General features: G+C 44.6%; 1 protein-coding gene across 2 annotated transcripts in view; it reads right to left on the bottom strand.

Moving 5' to 3' along the window:
- LOC115173973 (inactive phospholipase C-like protein 2) overlaps window positions 1–11,815 on the bottom strand; it is a 35,197-nt gene extending 23,382 nt beyond the window's left edge. The window contains exon 1 of one of the 2 annotated variants that reach the window (XM_029732513.1): window positions 10,954–11,815. In XM_029732513.1, coding sequence (XP_029588373.1) covers window positions 10,954–11,151 — 198 coding nt within the window. In that variant the 5' untranslated portion in view covers window positions 11,152–11,815. The remainder of the gene's footprint in view (window positions 1–10,953) is intronic. The other variant, XM_029732512.1, reaches the window with a different exon arrangement.
- Window positions 11,816–12,671: the final 856 nt, after the last annotated feature.

The following is a 12,671-nucleotide window of genomic DNA, read 5'->3' as shown; positions in this document are numbered from 1 at the left end:
GTTTGATCAGTGACACATTGTAACCACTGCATGAACAACCAGAAAGAGAGAGCTAGAGAGAGAACCGTGGTGGTGGTGTTTAAGTCCTTGCTCCTTCATGTAACTCCACCTCAAACAGATGTTCTCCCAACAGGGATCAATTATGTCTGATCATCTTATCTCCTTTATTCATCATCTCATGGTTCCCTCTTCTCTATTCCCTCTCTTTTCTTGTTCCTGGAAGAGAAAGAATGAGTATCCCTTGCCTTTCGGCTGCTTCTATGAGAATATCATGGCAGAAACACTGGTTGCACACGCACATGCGCACACACACACACACACACACACACAACTGTACTAGATACAGAGCTGTACTGCTGTCAAAGAAAATCAATGTGGCACTAAATCTACAGTACTTCATCAGTACCAGTAGGGTTTCTCCACAGCCATTCACACCCAAGTGAAATCACTGGACATACAGTAAATACCATCCAAATGCATTTAAAGACTTGTTTCTCTCGCAGTTCAAAGACCTGTGTCTTTTCTATGTATAGCTTAAACGCCAGATTAACGTTATTGGTACCAAATGGCACCCTACTCCCTATATAGTGAAGTACCCTATGGGCCCTGGTCGAAAGTAGTGCACTATAGGGAAATAGGGTGCCATTTGGGACGCAGACAGACAGTAACTAGACTCTAGAACTAGGATATGTAGTTCTATGAGGTTCATGTGGTAGCCTCACACCAGCAGAGGTGTGCGTGTCTGTTGGGCTGGAGGAGCAAATGCCATGTGACCTATTCAATAGCCTGATTAAATTGAAGTCTGTATAGGGCCACTTCATACTGTATCTAATAAACTCAGCAAAAAAAAAGAAACGTCCTCTCACTGTCAACTGCGTTTATTTTCAACAAACTTAACATGTGTAAATATTTGTATGAACATAACAAGATTCAACAGATATAAACTGAACAAGTTCCACAGACGTGACGAAGAGAAGTCGAATAATGTGTCCCTGAACAAAGGGGGGGGTGGGGGGGGGTCAAAATCTAAAGTAACAGTCAGTATCTGGTGTGGCCACCAGCTGCATTAAGTACTGCAGTGCATCTCCTCCTCATGGACTGCACCAGATTTTCCAGTTCTTGCTGTGAGATGTTACCCCACTCTTCCACCAAGGAACCTGCAAGTTCCCGGACATTTCTGGGGGGAACGGCCCTAGCCCTCACCCTCCAATCCAACAGGTCCCAGACGTGCTCAATGGGATTGAGATCTGGGCTCCTCACTGACCATGGCAGAACACTGACATTCCTGTCTTGCAGGAAATCACGCACAGAACGAGCAGTATGGCTGGTGGCATTGTCATGCTGGAGGGTCATGTCAGGATGAGCCTGCAGGAGGGGTACCACATGAGGGAGGAGGATGTCTTCCCTGTAACGCACAGCGTTGAGATTGCCTGCAATGACAACAAGCTCAGTCCGATGATGCTGTGACACACCGCCCCAGACCATGACGGACCTTCCACCTCCAAATCGATCCCGCTCCAGAGTACAGGCCTCGGTGTAACGCTCACTCCTTTGATGATAAACGCGAATCCGACCATCACCCCTGGTGAGACAAAACCACGACTCGTCAGTGAAGAGCACTTTTTTCCAGTCCTGTCTGGTCCAGCGACGGTGGGTTTGTGCCGATAGGCGATGTTGTTGCCAGTGATGTCTGGTGAGGACCTGCCTTAAAACAGGCTTACAAGCCCTCAGTCCAGCCTCTCTCAGCCTATTGCGGACAGTTTGAGCAGTAATGGAGGGATTGTGCGTTCCTGGTGTAACTCGGGCAGTTGTTGTTGCCATCCTGTACCGGTCCCGCAGGTGTGATGTTCGAATGTACCGATCCAGTACAGGTGTTGTTACACGTGGTCTGCCACTACGAGGACAATCAGCTGTCCGTCTTGTCTCCCTGTAGCGCTGTCTTAGGCGCCTCACAGTACGGACATTGCAATTTATTGCCCTGGCCACATCTGCAGTCCTCATGCCTTCTTGCAGCATGCCTAAGGAACATTCACGCAGATGAGCAGGGACCCTGGGCATCTTTCTTTTGGTATTTTTCAGTCAGTAGAAAGGCCGCTTTGGTGTCCTAAGTTCATAACTGTGACCTTAATTGTCTACCGTCTGTAAGCTGTTAGTGTCTTAACGACTGTTCCAAAGGTGCATGTTCATTAATTGTTTATGGTTCATTGAACAAGCATGGGAAACAGTGTTCAAACCCTTTACAATGAAGATCTGTGAAGTTATTTGGATTTTTACGAATTATCTTTGAAAGACAGGGTCGTTTCTTTTTTTGTAGAGTATATGTCTACACACACAACCTCATTACACGTATCAACACACACACACACACACACACACACACACACACACACACACACACACACACACACACACACACACACACACACACACACACACACACACACACACACACACACACACACACACACACACACACACACAAATCTCTGACGTCAATATAGACCCTGAACACATTACCTTGAAAAGAGAGGAGCTGGTCACACACAAACACACTCATTCAGTTGTAAAGAAGTGACCAATGTGCACATGTAAACAAGCACGGTGAGAAAACACACCAACACACATACACACACCCTGTGTTCACTGTCTTCTAACATTTTCGTCAAAGAGCCATATAACCTTTTAAGGTCTGTAACCTCTGCTTGAATTATATAATTAGCCACGCTACCTTAGACTGAGGGGGGGGGGGCGTGTGTGTGTGTGAATGCTTCGGTGGAAGACAGAGCAAGAGAGGAAAAAAAGAAACAAAGCTTGGTCCTGAACAGTTGTCCTTTGAGGCTTTAAAAGCATGATTTTGAACATTCAAAGCAACTGGGAAACGTCCATGACAGGCATTGTTGTCCCCTTAGCTTGTTACATACCTTCTGAGTGATAGGAAACGTCCATGACAGGCATTGTTGTCCCCTTAGCTTGTTACATAACTTCTGAGTGATAGGAAACGTCCATGACAGGCATTGTTGTCCCCTTAGCTTGTTACATAACTTCTGAGTGATAGGAAACGTCCATGACAGGCATTGTTGTCCCCTTAGCTTGTTACATAACTTCTGAGTGATAGGAAACGTCCATGACAGGCATTGTTGTCCCCTTAGCTTGTTACATACCTTCTGAGTGATAGGAAACGTCCATGACAGGCATTGTTGTCCCCTTAGCTTGTTACATAACTTCTGAGTGATAGGAAACGTCCATGACAGGCATTGTTGTCCCCTTAGCTTGTTACATACCTTCTGAGTGATAGGAAACGTCCATGACAGGCATTGTTGTCCCCTTAGCTTGTTACATACCTTCTGAGTGATAGGAAACGTCCATGACAGGCATTGTTGTCCCCTTAGCTTGTTACATAACTTCTGAGTGATAGGAAGCACGAGTACCACCACCAAATAGCCTACACCACTGCGCACACACTCGTCGTAACTATGACAACTAGCATAGCCTTGTCAGCAAATAACTGCTGTCTGAACACACAAGTCCGGTCACTTGTAACTCGCTGTTTGGCCAGTCAGTATTCCAAAACAGATTTGAAAAACAAAAGTGATTTGAGCATTAAGGCCTGCAGTGTGAACAAGGCTTTAGAGACTCATGATTGATGACATACTTTGTACCAACACCTGGCTGTGATCATCTGGGATTTCTGTGTTAAAACACAAACATATACCCACGACCAAAAACCATCATGCTAAAAAAAATGATAAATCTTCTGGGCAGGGTGGCTTAGCATTAAAAAGGTTAGTACAAACTATGATCATATTTGTCTCACTTGTGTCTGTGTCTGTCTGTCTGTCTGTGTCTGTCTGTCTGTCTGTCTGTCTGTCTGTCTGTCTGTGTCTGTCTGTGTCTGTCTGTGTCTGTCTGTGTCTGTCTGTGTCTGTCTGTCTGTCTGTGTCTGTCTGTCTGTGTCTGTCTGTCTGTGTCTGTCTGTCTGTGTCTGTCTGTGTCTGTCTGTGTCTGTCTGTCTGTGTCTGTCTGTGTCTGTCTGTCTGTGTCTGTCTGTGTCTGTCTGTGTCTGTCTGTCTGTGTCTGTCTGTGTCTGTCTGTCTGTGTCTGTCTGTGTCTGTCTGTCTGTGTCTGTCTGTCTGTCTGTCTGTGTCTGTCTGTGTCTGTCTGTCTGTGTCTGTCTGTCTGTGTCTGTCTGTGTCTGTCTGTCTGTCTGTGTCTGTCTGTGTCTGTCTGTGTCTGTCTGTCTGTCTGTGTCTGTCTGTCTGTCTGTGTCTGTCTGTCTGTGTCTGTCTGTCTGTGTCTGTCTGTCTGTGTCTGTCTGTGTCTGTCTGTCTGTCTGTCTGTCTGTCTGTGTCTGTCTGTCTGTCTGTCTGTCTGTGTCTGTCTGTCTGTGTCTGTGTCTGTCTGTGTCTGTCTGTGTCTGTCTGTCTGTGTCTGTCTGTGTGTGTCTGTCTGTCTGTGTCTGTCTGTCTGTGTCTGTCTGTCTGTGTCTGTCTGTCTGTGTCTGTCTGTCTGTGTCTGTCTGTGTCTGTCTGTGTCTGTCTGTCTGTCAGGGTTGAGGTTCCATTTAAATTCCTGTCAATTCAGAATGTAAACCAAATTCCAATTCCACATTTTCCTCATTGAAAAGCATTGAATAGAATTGGAATTTCAGTGTACTTCCTGAATTGACTGGAATTTAAATGGAATTGACCCCAACTCTGTTGTGCATGCATGTATGTGAGTGTGTGTGTGTGTGTATGTGTGTTTATGCGTATTTGATACAGTATGGGACAGGAAGTCAATTACAGTTACAACGCAGAGGAGAAACAGGAAGTATGAAGTGGTCGTATCATTCACTCAGCAACAACATGATTCAACACACCATTTACTACGCAACACCCACACCAATTCAGAACCAGCAGATAGACTCAGTCAAGTAGAAACTACCAACTAAGAGCTTACCAGAAGTGTCTCTCCTTCTCTATAAGTCTTTGATGTTCCAGATGAGATGCAGGTTTGAGTATGATTCAAATGTAAAAGGCAGACATGAAAAGGTCATTGTGACAGCAATCTAACCACAGTTTCTGCTGAAAAGGTCACAGCCGAAGCTCTCTTGTAGGCCTTCAGCTAAGCCCCAAACCCACTGAAACACTAGAGGCTGCAGGGAACAGGAGTATGAGCAATCAATATGTGAATATTTGTTTGGTTGTTTGGGCATGAACAGAGTATTTGTTACAAATGTAGAATGCCTCAGTGGTGCCTTGGTGAGTTAGGGGCTGATGATGAATCTAGTGACAGTTCTCTCTCTCACACACAAACATATTTTTTGTGAAGAGCCCTCACTTAACCTCAGCACTCCTCCATAGCAACAGCTGGATTACCATCCACACTTCTGTACTCTCCTGCTGTGTGTGTGTGTGTGTGTGTGTGTGTGTGTGTGTGTGTGTGTGTGTGTGTGTGTGTGTGTGTGTATCCATGTGCGTGTTTTGCAGAGAACAGGTCTAGCTGTGTGCTGTTTGGATGGGAATTGGTGTAAAGGTGGTCCAAAGCAGGCTAAAGATTCCAGTAAGTGTTAACTAAAGTAGCAGGTCAGAGGAGCTACAACTCAAACCATATCCCTCCCCAGCTGTCTGCCAACCCCCCAAGCTAACACTGTTCTCTCAGTCAGAAAACACATCAAAATAACTCTCTCTCAAACACACACACACGGTCTCCCACATTACCATATATGGTGGTTAGGTTGTCTAAGACACGCACACACACATAATGAGGCAATCATTACTACTCATACAATACTACAAACAAAGACCCGATTTGTTAGGTCATCAAACAGTTGTAAATAAAATAAGTTCCAAAGAAACTCATTACACCTATGTGTGTTTTGGTGTCCGTAACTGTGACGAAACAGGAAGCAAAGACAACATTTTGTCTCTGATTTTTACAGGTAGATGACAGAGTTCTAGCGTTATCTCAATTAACATGAACTTCAGTCACAGAGACTGGTTACCACCCAGAGACTGGTTACCACCCAGAGACTGGTTACCACCCAGAGACTGGTTACCACCCAGAGACTGGTTACCACCCAGAGACTGGTTACCACCCAGAGACTGGTTACCACCCAGAGACTGGTTACTACCCAGAGACTGGTTACTACCCAGAGACCGGTTACTACCCAGAGACCGGTTACTACCCAGAGACCGGTTACTACCCAGAGACCGGTTACTACCCAGAGACGGGTTACTACCCAGAGACGGGTTACCACCCAGAGACTGGTTACCACCCAGAGACTGGTTACTACCCAGAGACGGGTTACCACCCAGAGACTGGTTACCACCCAGAGACTGGTTACTACCCAGAGCACCCTGCATGAGCATTAGACAAAAAGAGAGGAGAAAACAGGCCTGTGTTCCAAAGTAGTGCACTATGTAGAGAATAGGCTACCATTTGGAACAGCTCAGGGGTGAAATTAGGACAGGAGGGAAGGTCTCTAACCAACTAAAAGGAGAGGAGGAGAGGGGTAAGACAGGAGGGAAGGTCTCTAACCAACTAAAAGGAGAGGAGGAGAGGGGTAAGACAGGAGGGAAGGTCTCTAACCAACTAAAAGGAGAGGAGGAGAGGGGTAAGACAGGAGGGAAGGTCTCTAACCAACTAAAAGGAGAGGAGGAGAGGGGTAAGACAGGAGGGAAGGTCTCTAACCAACTAAAAGGAGAGGAGGAGAGGGGTAAGACAGGAGGGAAGGTCTCTAACCAACTAAAAGGAGAGGAGGAGAGGGGTAAGACAGGAGGGAAGGTCTCTAACCAACTAAAAGGAGAGGAGGAGAGGGGTAAGACAGGAGGGAAGGTCTCTAACCAACTAAAAGGAGAGGAGGAGAGGGGTAAGACAGGAGGGAAGGTCTCTAACCAACTAAAAGGAGAGGAGGAGAGGGGTAAGACAGGAGGGAAGAGAAGTCGACAGAAGAGAGAAAGAGCAATAGTGGGAGAGAAAAAAGAGGAGAGGTGAGTTTGGGGTGTGTGAGGCAGAAGAGCATGTGGAGCTTCTCCCCTACAGACCTGCCCCTATCCAAACACACACACAGGAGCCAAAAAGGCCAGGATTGTCATATGTCCAGTTTTCCTACATACTGTACCAGACAGGGATTGATCCCATCCTGAGGAATTATTGAGATGAACCATACAGGTTGTTTTCATGGGGGCAGCAGGGGTGTGCAAGGAGGAATGGGCAGGGGGATGAGATGAGCAACTAGGGTGCTAGCTACTGCATGCTAGTCAGCTACTGGTAAGCCTAAACGTTAGACTTCAGTGTGTAGGCTATGTGGCTCACTGAGCATGGCGCTTGCAACGCCAGTATGGTGGGTTTGATTCCTGCTGGAGACACCCATATGAAAATGTATATTTGTATTTTGCGCTGCGTTGTTGTTCCATGCTGTGTCGTGCTCTGCTGGCCTTTAAAGATGCACAGTTTGTGTGTTGCAAGTAAGACGTGATGTAGCTAACCACCACATCAAACAAACTCATAGCAGATAGCGGCGTACGTCGAGCAGCAGCGCCCTCACAGAGAAGTCATACGCCACTTACAGCCCAGCGTGGGACGGAGCTGGTTATTTTAGACGCAACACAACTTTCCTGAAGCGTGAGAGAAAGCTAAACACATTTCTGTTTCTGACAATCCTATCCTGGCAACGCAGAAACAAATGAAGTCAATGGGTAGGAAGACAAAACGGAGATGGAGAGTTTACGACCCAGCTAGCACATAACGTTCTGAGAACCATATGTTTCTTAGCACTTGGTGAGAGGTTGATTGTCCAATGGTTATTCTGGGAATGGTGCAGGATAGTTGCTTGGCTTTGGAACATTCTCAGCACATTTAAGGAACTTTCTTGGTATTTCATTACTTTAACATAACGTTTCCTAAAAGTTCAAACATGGTTACATTTAATAACAGTTTTGGTAATGTTGTAAGAACATTCTCCAACTGGTTTGACATTGGAAATAGTTAAGAGAACATTAAGAAACAACGTTCTCCTGTGGGAATTTCAATACTTCATAACACTTCCACCAGGTTTCCTCATGATTCTATTTAAAGTAATGTTCTCAGATTGTTTCTTAACGTTCTCAGAACAGTATTCTCTGTGGGAATCTGTGTACTTTAGCATAGCGTTGTCTGTAGGTTTCCTCATGTTTGGCATGATCTCAGGCATGATCTCAGAACATTAAGAAACATTTCCATAAAAACATAAGAAAACATTAGTAATGTTCAAAAAACATTCTAGGAACGTTAATGAAAAACCTCTGCATTCCGTTCTCAGCTTCAACAAAACTCTCTCTATCCTCTATCCTGTTAAGTGTGTTCAGGGGTTGGCCGCGTCCACTAGTTGGCCACAGGAAATAGATAGAGGTTGAAGAGAAAAAAAGCGAGAGAGAGAGAGAAAGAGAAAGAGACAGGAGGAAATAGATGGAGGTTGAAGACAAAGAGAGTGAGAGAATGAAAGAGCGATAAAGAGACAGAGAGGAAAGAGATAGAGGTCGAAGACAAAGAGAAAGAGCAATTAGACCCAACCAAATCATGAAATAACAAAAAGATAATTACTTGACACATTGGAAAGAATTAACAAAAAAACAGAGCAAACTAGAATGCTATTTGGCCCTAAACAGAGAGTACACATTGACCCAAACTTAAGGAAAGCTTTGACTATGTACAGACTCAGTGAGCATAGCCTTGCTATTGAGAAAGGCTGCCGTAGGCAGACCTGGCTCTCAAGAGAAGACAGGCTATGTGCACACTGCCCACAAAATGAGATAGAAACTGAGCTGCACTTCCTAACCTCCTGCCAAATATATGACCATATTAGAGACACATATTACTCAGATTACACAGACCTACAAAGAATTAGAAAACCAACCCAATTTTGATAAACTCCCATATCTACTGGGTGAAATACCACAGTGTGCAATCACAGCAGCAAGATGTGTGACCTGTTGCCACAAGAAAAGGGAAACCAGTGAAGAACAAACACCATTGTAAATACAACCCATATTTATGTTGATTTATTTTCCCTTTTGTACTTTAACTATTTGCACATCGTTACAACACTGTATATAGACATAATATGACATTTTAAATGTGTAATGTTTACTGTTAATATGTATTGTTTATTTCACTTTTGTTTATTATCTACTTCACGTGCTTTGGCAATGTTAACATGTTTCCCATGCCAATAAAACCCTTGAATTGAGTTGAGAGAGAGACAGAGAGACAGACAGACAGAGAGAGAGAGAGACCGAGAGGGAGACAGAGAGAGAGACAAAGACAGATAGAGAGAAATAGAAAGAGAGAGAGAGACATAGAGAGAGACAGAGAGAAAGAGCCATAGAGAGACAGAGAGAGACAGAGAGACAGAGAGAGACAGAGAGAGACAGAGAGAAAGAGCCATAGAGAGAGAGAGAGAGAGAAAGAGCCATAGAGAGAGACAGAGAGAAAGAGCCATAGAGAGACAGAGAGAAAGAGACAGAGAGAGACAGAGAGAAAGAGACAGAGAGAGACAGAGAGAAAGAGCCATAGAGAGAGAGACAGAGAGAAAGAGACAGAGAGAGACAGAGAGAAAGAGCCATAGAGAGAGACAGAGAGAGACAGAGTGTAAGTAAGGGACCATCTCTATCTCTAACTGCTCATGACTCAAAGCAACATTGCAACATGAACTGTGAGGAAATTGGCCAACTGGCCAACTTCCTGCCCTGCCAAGTGCTGGGAGCAAATCAGACGGGCCCAGAGCTGACGTTGACGACAAGGCCAACCAACTCATTCCTCTGTATGGATCAACATCATACAAAATTGGCAGCGACAAGAGATCAATATAAAGTCTAATAAAACATTCAACAATCCTATGACACAAGATAAAGTGTTTGGACAAGCCCAGAGGTCACAAATACCAATATAGTCCCATTAAGAAACTGGGGACCTTCTAATTGAGGAATGTAATAGTTTTTCTTTCATATTTGTGTTTTGCTATATTTTACCTGTTTTATATTGTATTTGATTTTAGATTTTGTCTATGAAAGTGTATATGCAGGGTTCCCTTGTGAAAGGAACCCTGGTCTCAATGATGACTCCCTGCTTAAATAATGGTACCAGCTTGGATAGGTGCAAGCAATGACTCCAGCTCAGTAGCTGGGTCAAGGGTCAGGGGCGTCATTCCATCCAGCCAAGTCCAAAGATCTAGGAATCAATCTCGGTCTTTCTGTCTTGACGAACGCAACACAAGGCTGATTTAGTAGTAGGCCTAGAGATGGGCACGGTGCTCAAGGATCTAGGGTGTATCTCAATAGTATAAAGGGGATTCCTCTCCTTGTATCCTTCCCTTTATAAGCATTGATCTGAGAAGACAAGATAGCTGAAAGCTACTTTATGGTCCAAGGAGAGGAGACAGGGAGAAGGAGAGGAGACAGGGAGAAGGGGAGGAGACGGAGAAGGAGAGGAGACAGGGAGAAGGAGAGGAGACAGGGAGAAGGAGAGGAGACAGGGAGAAGGAGAGGAGACAGGGAAAAGGAGAGGAGACAGGGAGAAGGGGAGGAGACGGAGAAGAGACAGGGAGAAGGGGAGGAGACGGAGAAGGAGAGGAGACAGGGAGAAGGGGAGGAGACAGGGAGAAGGAGAGGAGACAGGGAGAAGGAGAGGAGACAGGGAGAAGGAGAGGAGACGGAGAAGGAGAGGAGACAGGGAGAAGGAGAGGAGACAGGGAGAAGGAGAGGAGACAGGGAGAAGGAGAGGAGACAGGGGAAAGCAGTCACTTCAGACTCTAGACCCACAGACCAACTATTTCGCAATTAGCAGAGTGACAGTACCAAAACACCTCTCAATGACTAGATCAGAGTGTGATCTAACGCTACTGTATGTGTGAATGTGTGTAGGTCTGTTCATGAACAGTTAAGGATCAATTTAGTATTGTCAGTTTGGTGTATTTAATATCCCCAAAACTTTTACCTTGATAATACTGCTCCGCCGCGGGATTCCTTTGGCGTCTGTATCTCCTCCTGCTCCCGGCTTATCAGTCATGGGGGATCCGGGACCAGTGTCGGTTTGGACAGCTGTAACGATGTCTGACATTCCGCAGCCTCCGTTGGACACCAAATCTTCTCGATGAGTCTGGAGGTTCACCCCGTTGCCCGGAGAGGGTTTCATCACAGCAACCGGTGGGCGCGCACCCTACCTGTCTTTCTGAAGTCCGCTACAAATTTGGATTTTTGTAGCTGTGAGTCTTGTTTGGTGTTCGCTTCGCTACGTGAAATAACTGACAATCATCTTATCCACGATGCTTTAGCGCGCCAAAGCGACTCCATGCTTGACAGACAGCCACACACTCTTGCTCTCGCAAAGTAGACTATCCAAAATATATCCTCTGCAAATCATGGTTCTCCGTCAGTAGCCTATGACATCGCTTTACCCGACGAGAATGGGAATATTTTACAAAGCTTTAACCATCGTTCTACTGCTGAGGTGCGTTCCGTTGTGATGTCGTCGGCGACTCGGCATAATAGAAAGTCAAAAAGAGATTCAGTGACCCGAATGGCGCACACCTCAAATGCGCAGTAATAAGCACCGCTATTGTCTTTCATAATATGGAAATGAAAGCAAAAGGCTTGACTTGACAGTTCTCAGTGCGTTCTGGAACTTAGCCTTCCCACTGGGTACAGATGTCAATTCATCGTATATTCCACGTTGGTTCAACGTTGAAATTACGTGGAAACAATAACGTTGATTCAACCAGCGTTTGCCCAGTGGGCTGTCCCTACATATATCTTCCTTGAGAGCTGGGGTAGCAGGTGAGCGTCATGTTTCCAGCAGTTGTCGAATTCTGTCGCTGTTTGTGCGGACAGAGGCGCGAGTATCGCCTTTCATAAAACACTATGATTGGATTTTCCCATAAAAAGTTATTGGGCAAACAAATGTAATTGTACCAACATTCAAATTTGCATAAATTATGGAGGACCAAACGTGCCGTAATTTGAAATAAATATGTAAATGCACACATAAATAGACAAATGAATGAATAAATAAATACATCCACACATAATTAAATACATGTGCAAGGAAATACAAAAATACTGACCAAAATTCATTCATTTTCTCAACATATCTGTATGTATTGAATTATTTATCTATGTATTATCTAATTATTCAAACTTTAATTCATTTTATTAATTTATATATTTATTAATGTATTTATTAATGTATTTATTTCTGTATTTCTTCCTCCAATATGATAATGAGGGGGTGTCAGTCAAACGTCTGTGGGTGGTATCTAACACACCATTGGTTGGTCAATGTCACGGGGCATTGCTTGATCGCTTCGCCTGCTTTTGCACCACCTATGTGAAGCTAGCCACAATAACGATTAGCCACAATAGTGGAATTTGCAGTTTGACTTCAAAATAAAAGTCCCGCATTTAAACTGATGTAAACAGATACAAATAGTGCAATCATGCCATATTAGGACTACAAAATGCTTAACAAGTTTGGAATGTTGTTATATAAATTCAACAAAAGACAATAATTCATAGGCTTAATGGTGAAGTGATTTCCCACAGTTAACGTCCTGTAATAAGAGCTACAACGTGTGTAAACTCTTCACAGCTGTGAACATTTCATGGGCCCACGATCCATAGGTAAGGCTGTGCATCGCAATATGAATGTTCAATACA

The sequence above is a fragment of the Salmo trutta genome, chromosome 34 (genome assembly GCF_901001165.1).
Source record: "Salmo trutta chromosome 34, fSalTru1.1, whole genome shotgun sequence".
NCBI classification, from domain to species: Eukaryota; Metazoa; Chordata; class Actinopteri; order Salmoniformes; family Salmonidae; genus Salmo; species Salmo trutta.
The sequence above is the reverse complement of the archived record's forward strand: the minus strand, read 5'-3'. Positions and strand labels throughout refer to the sequence as shown.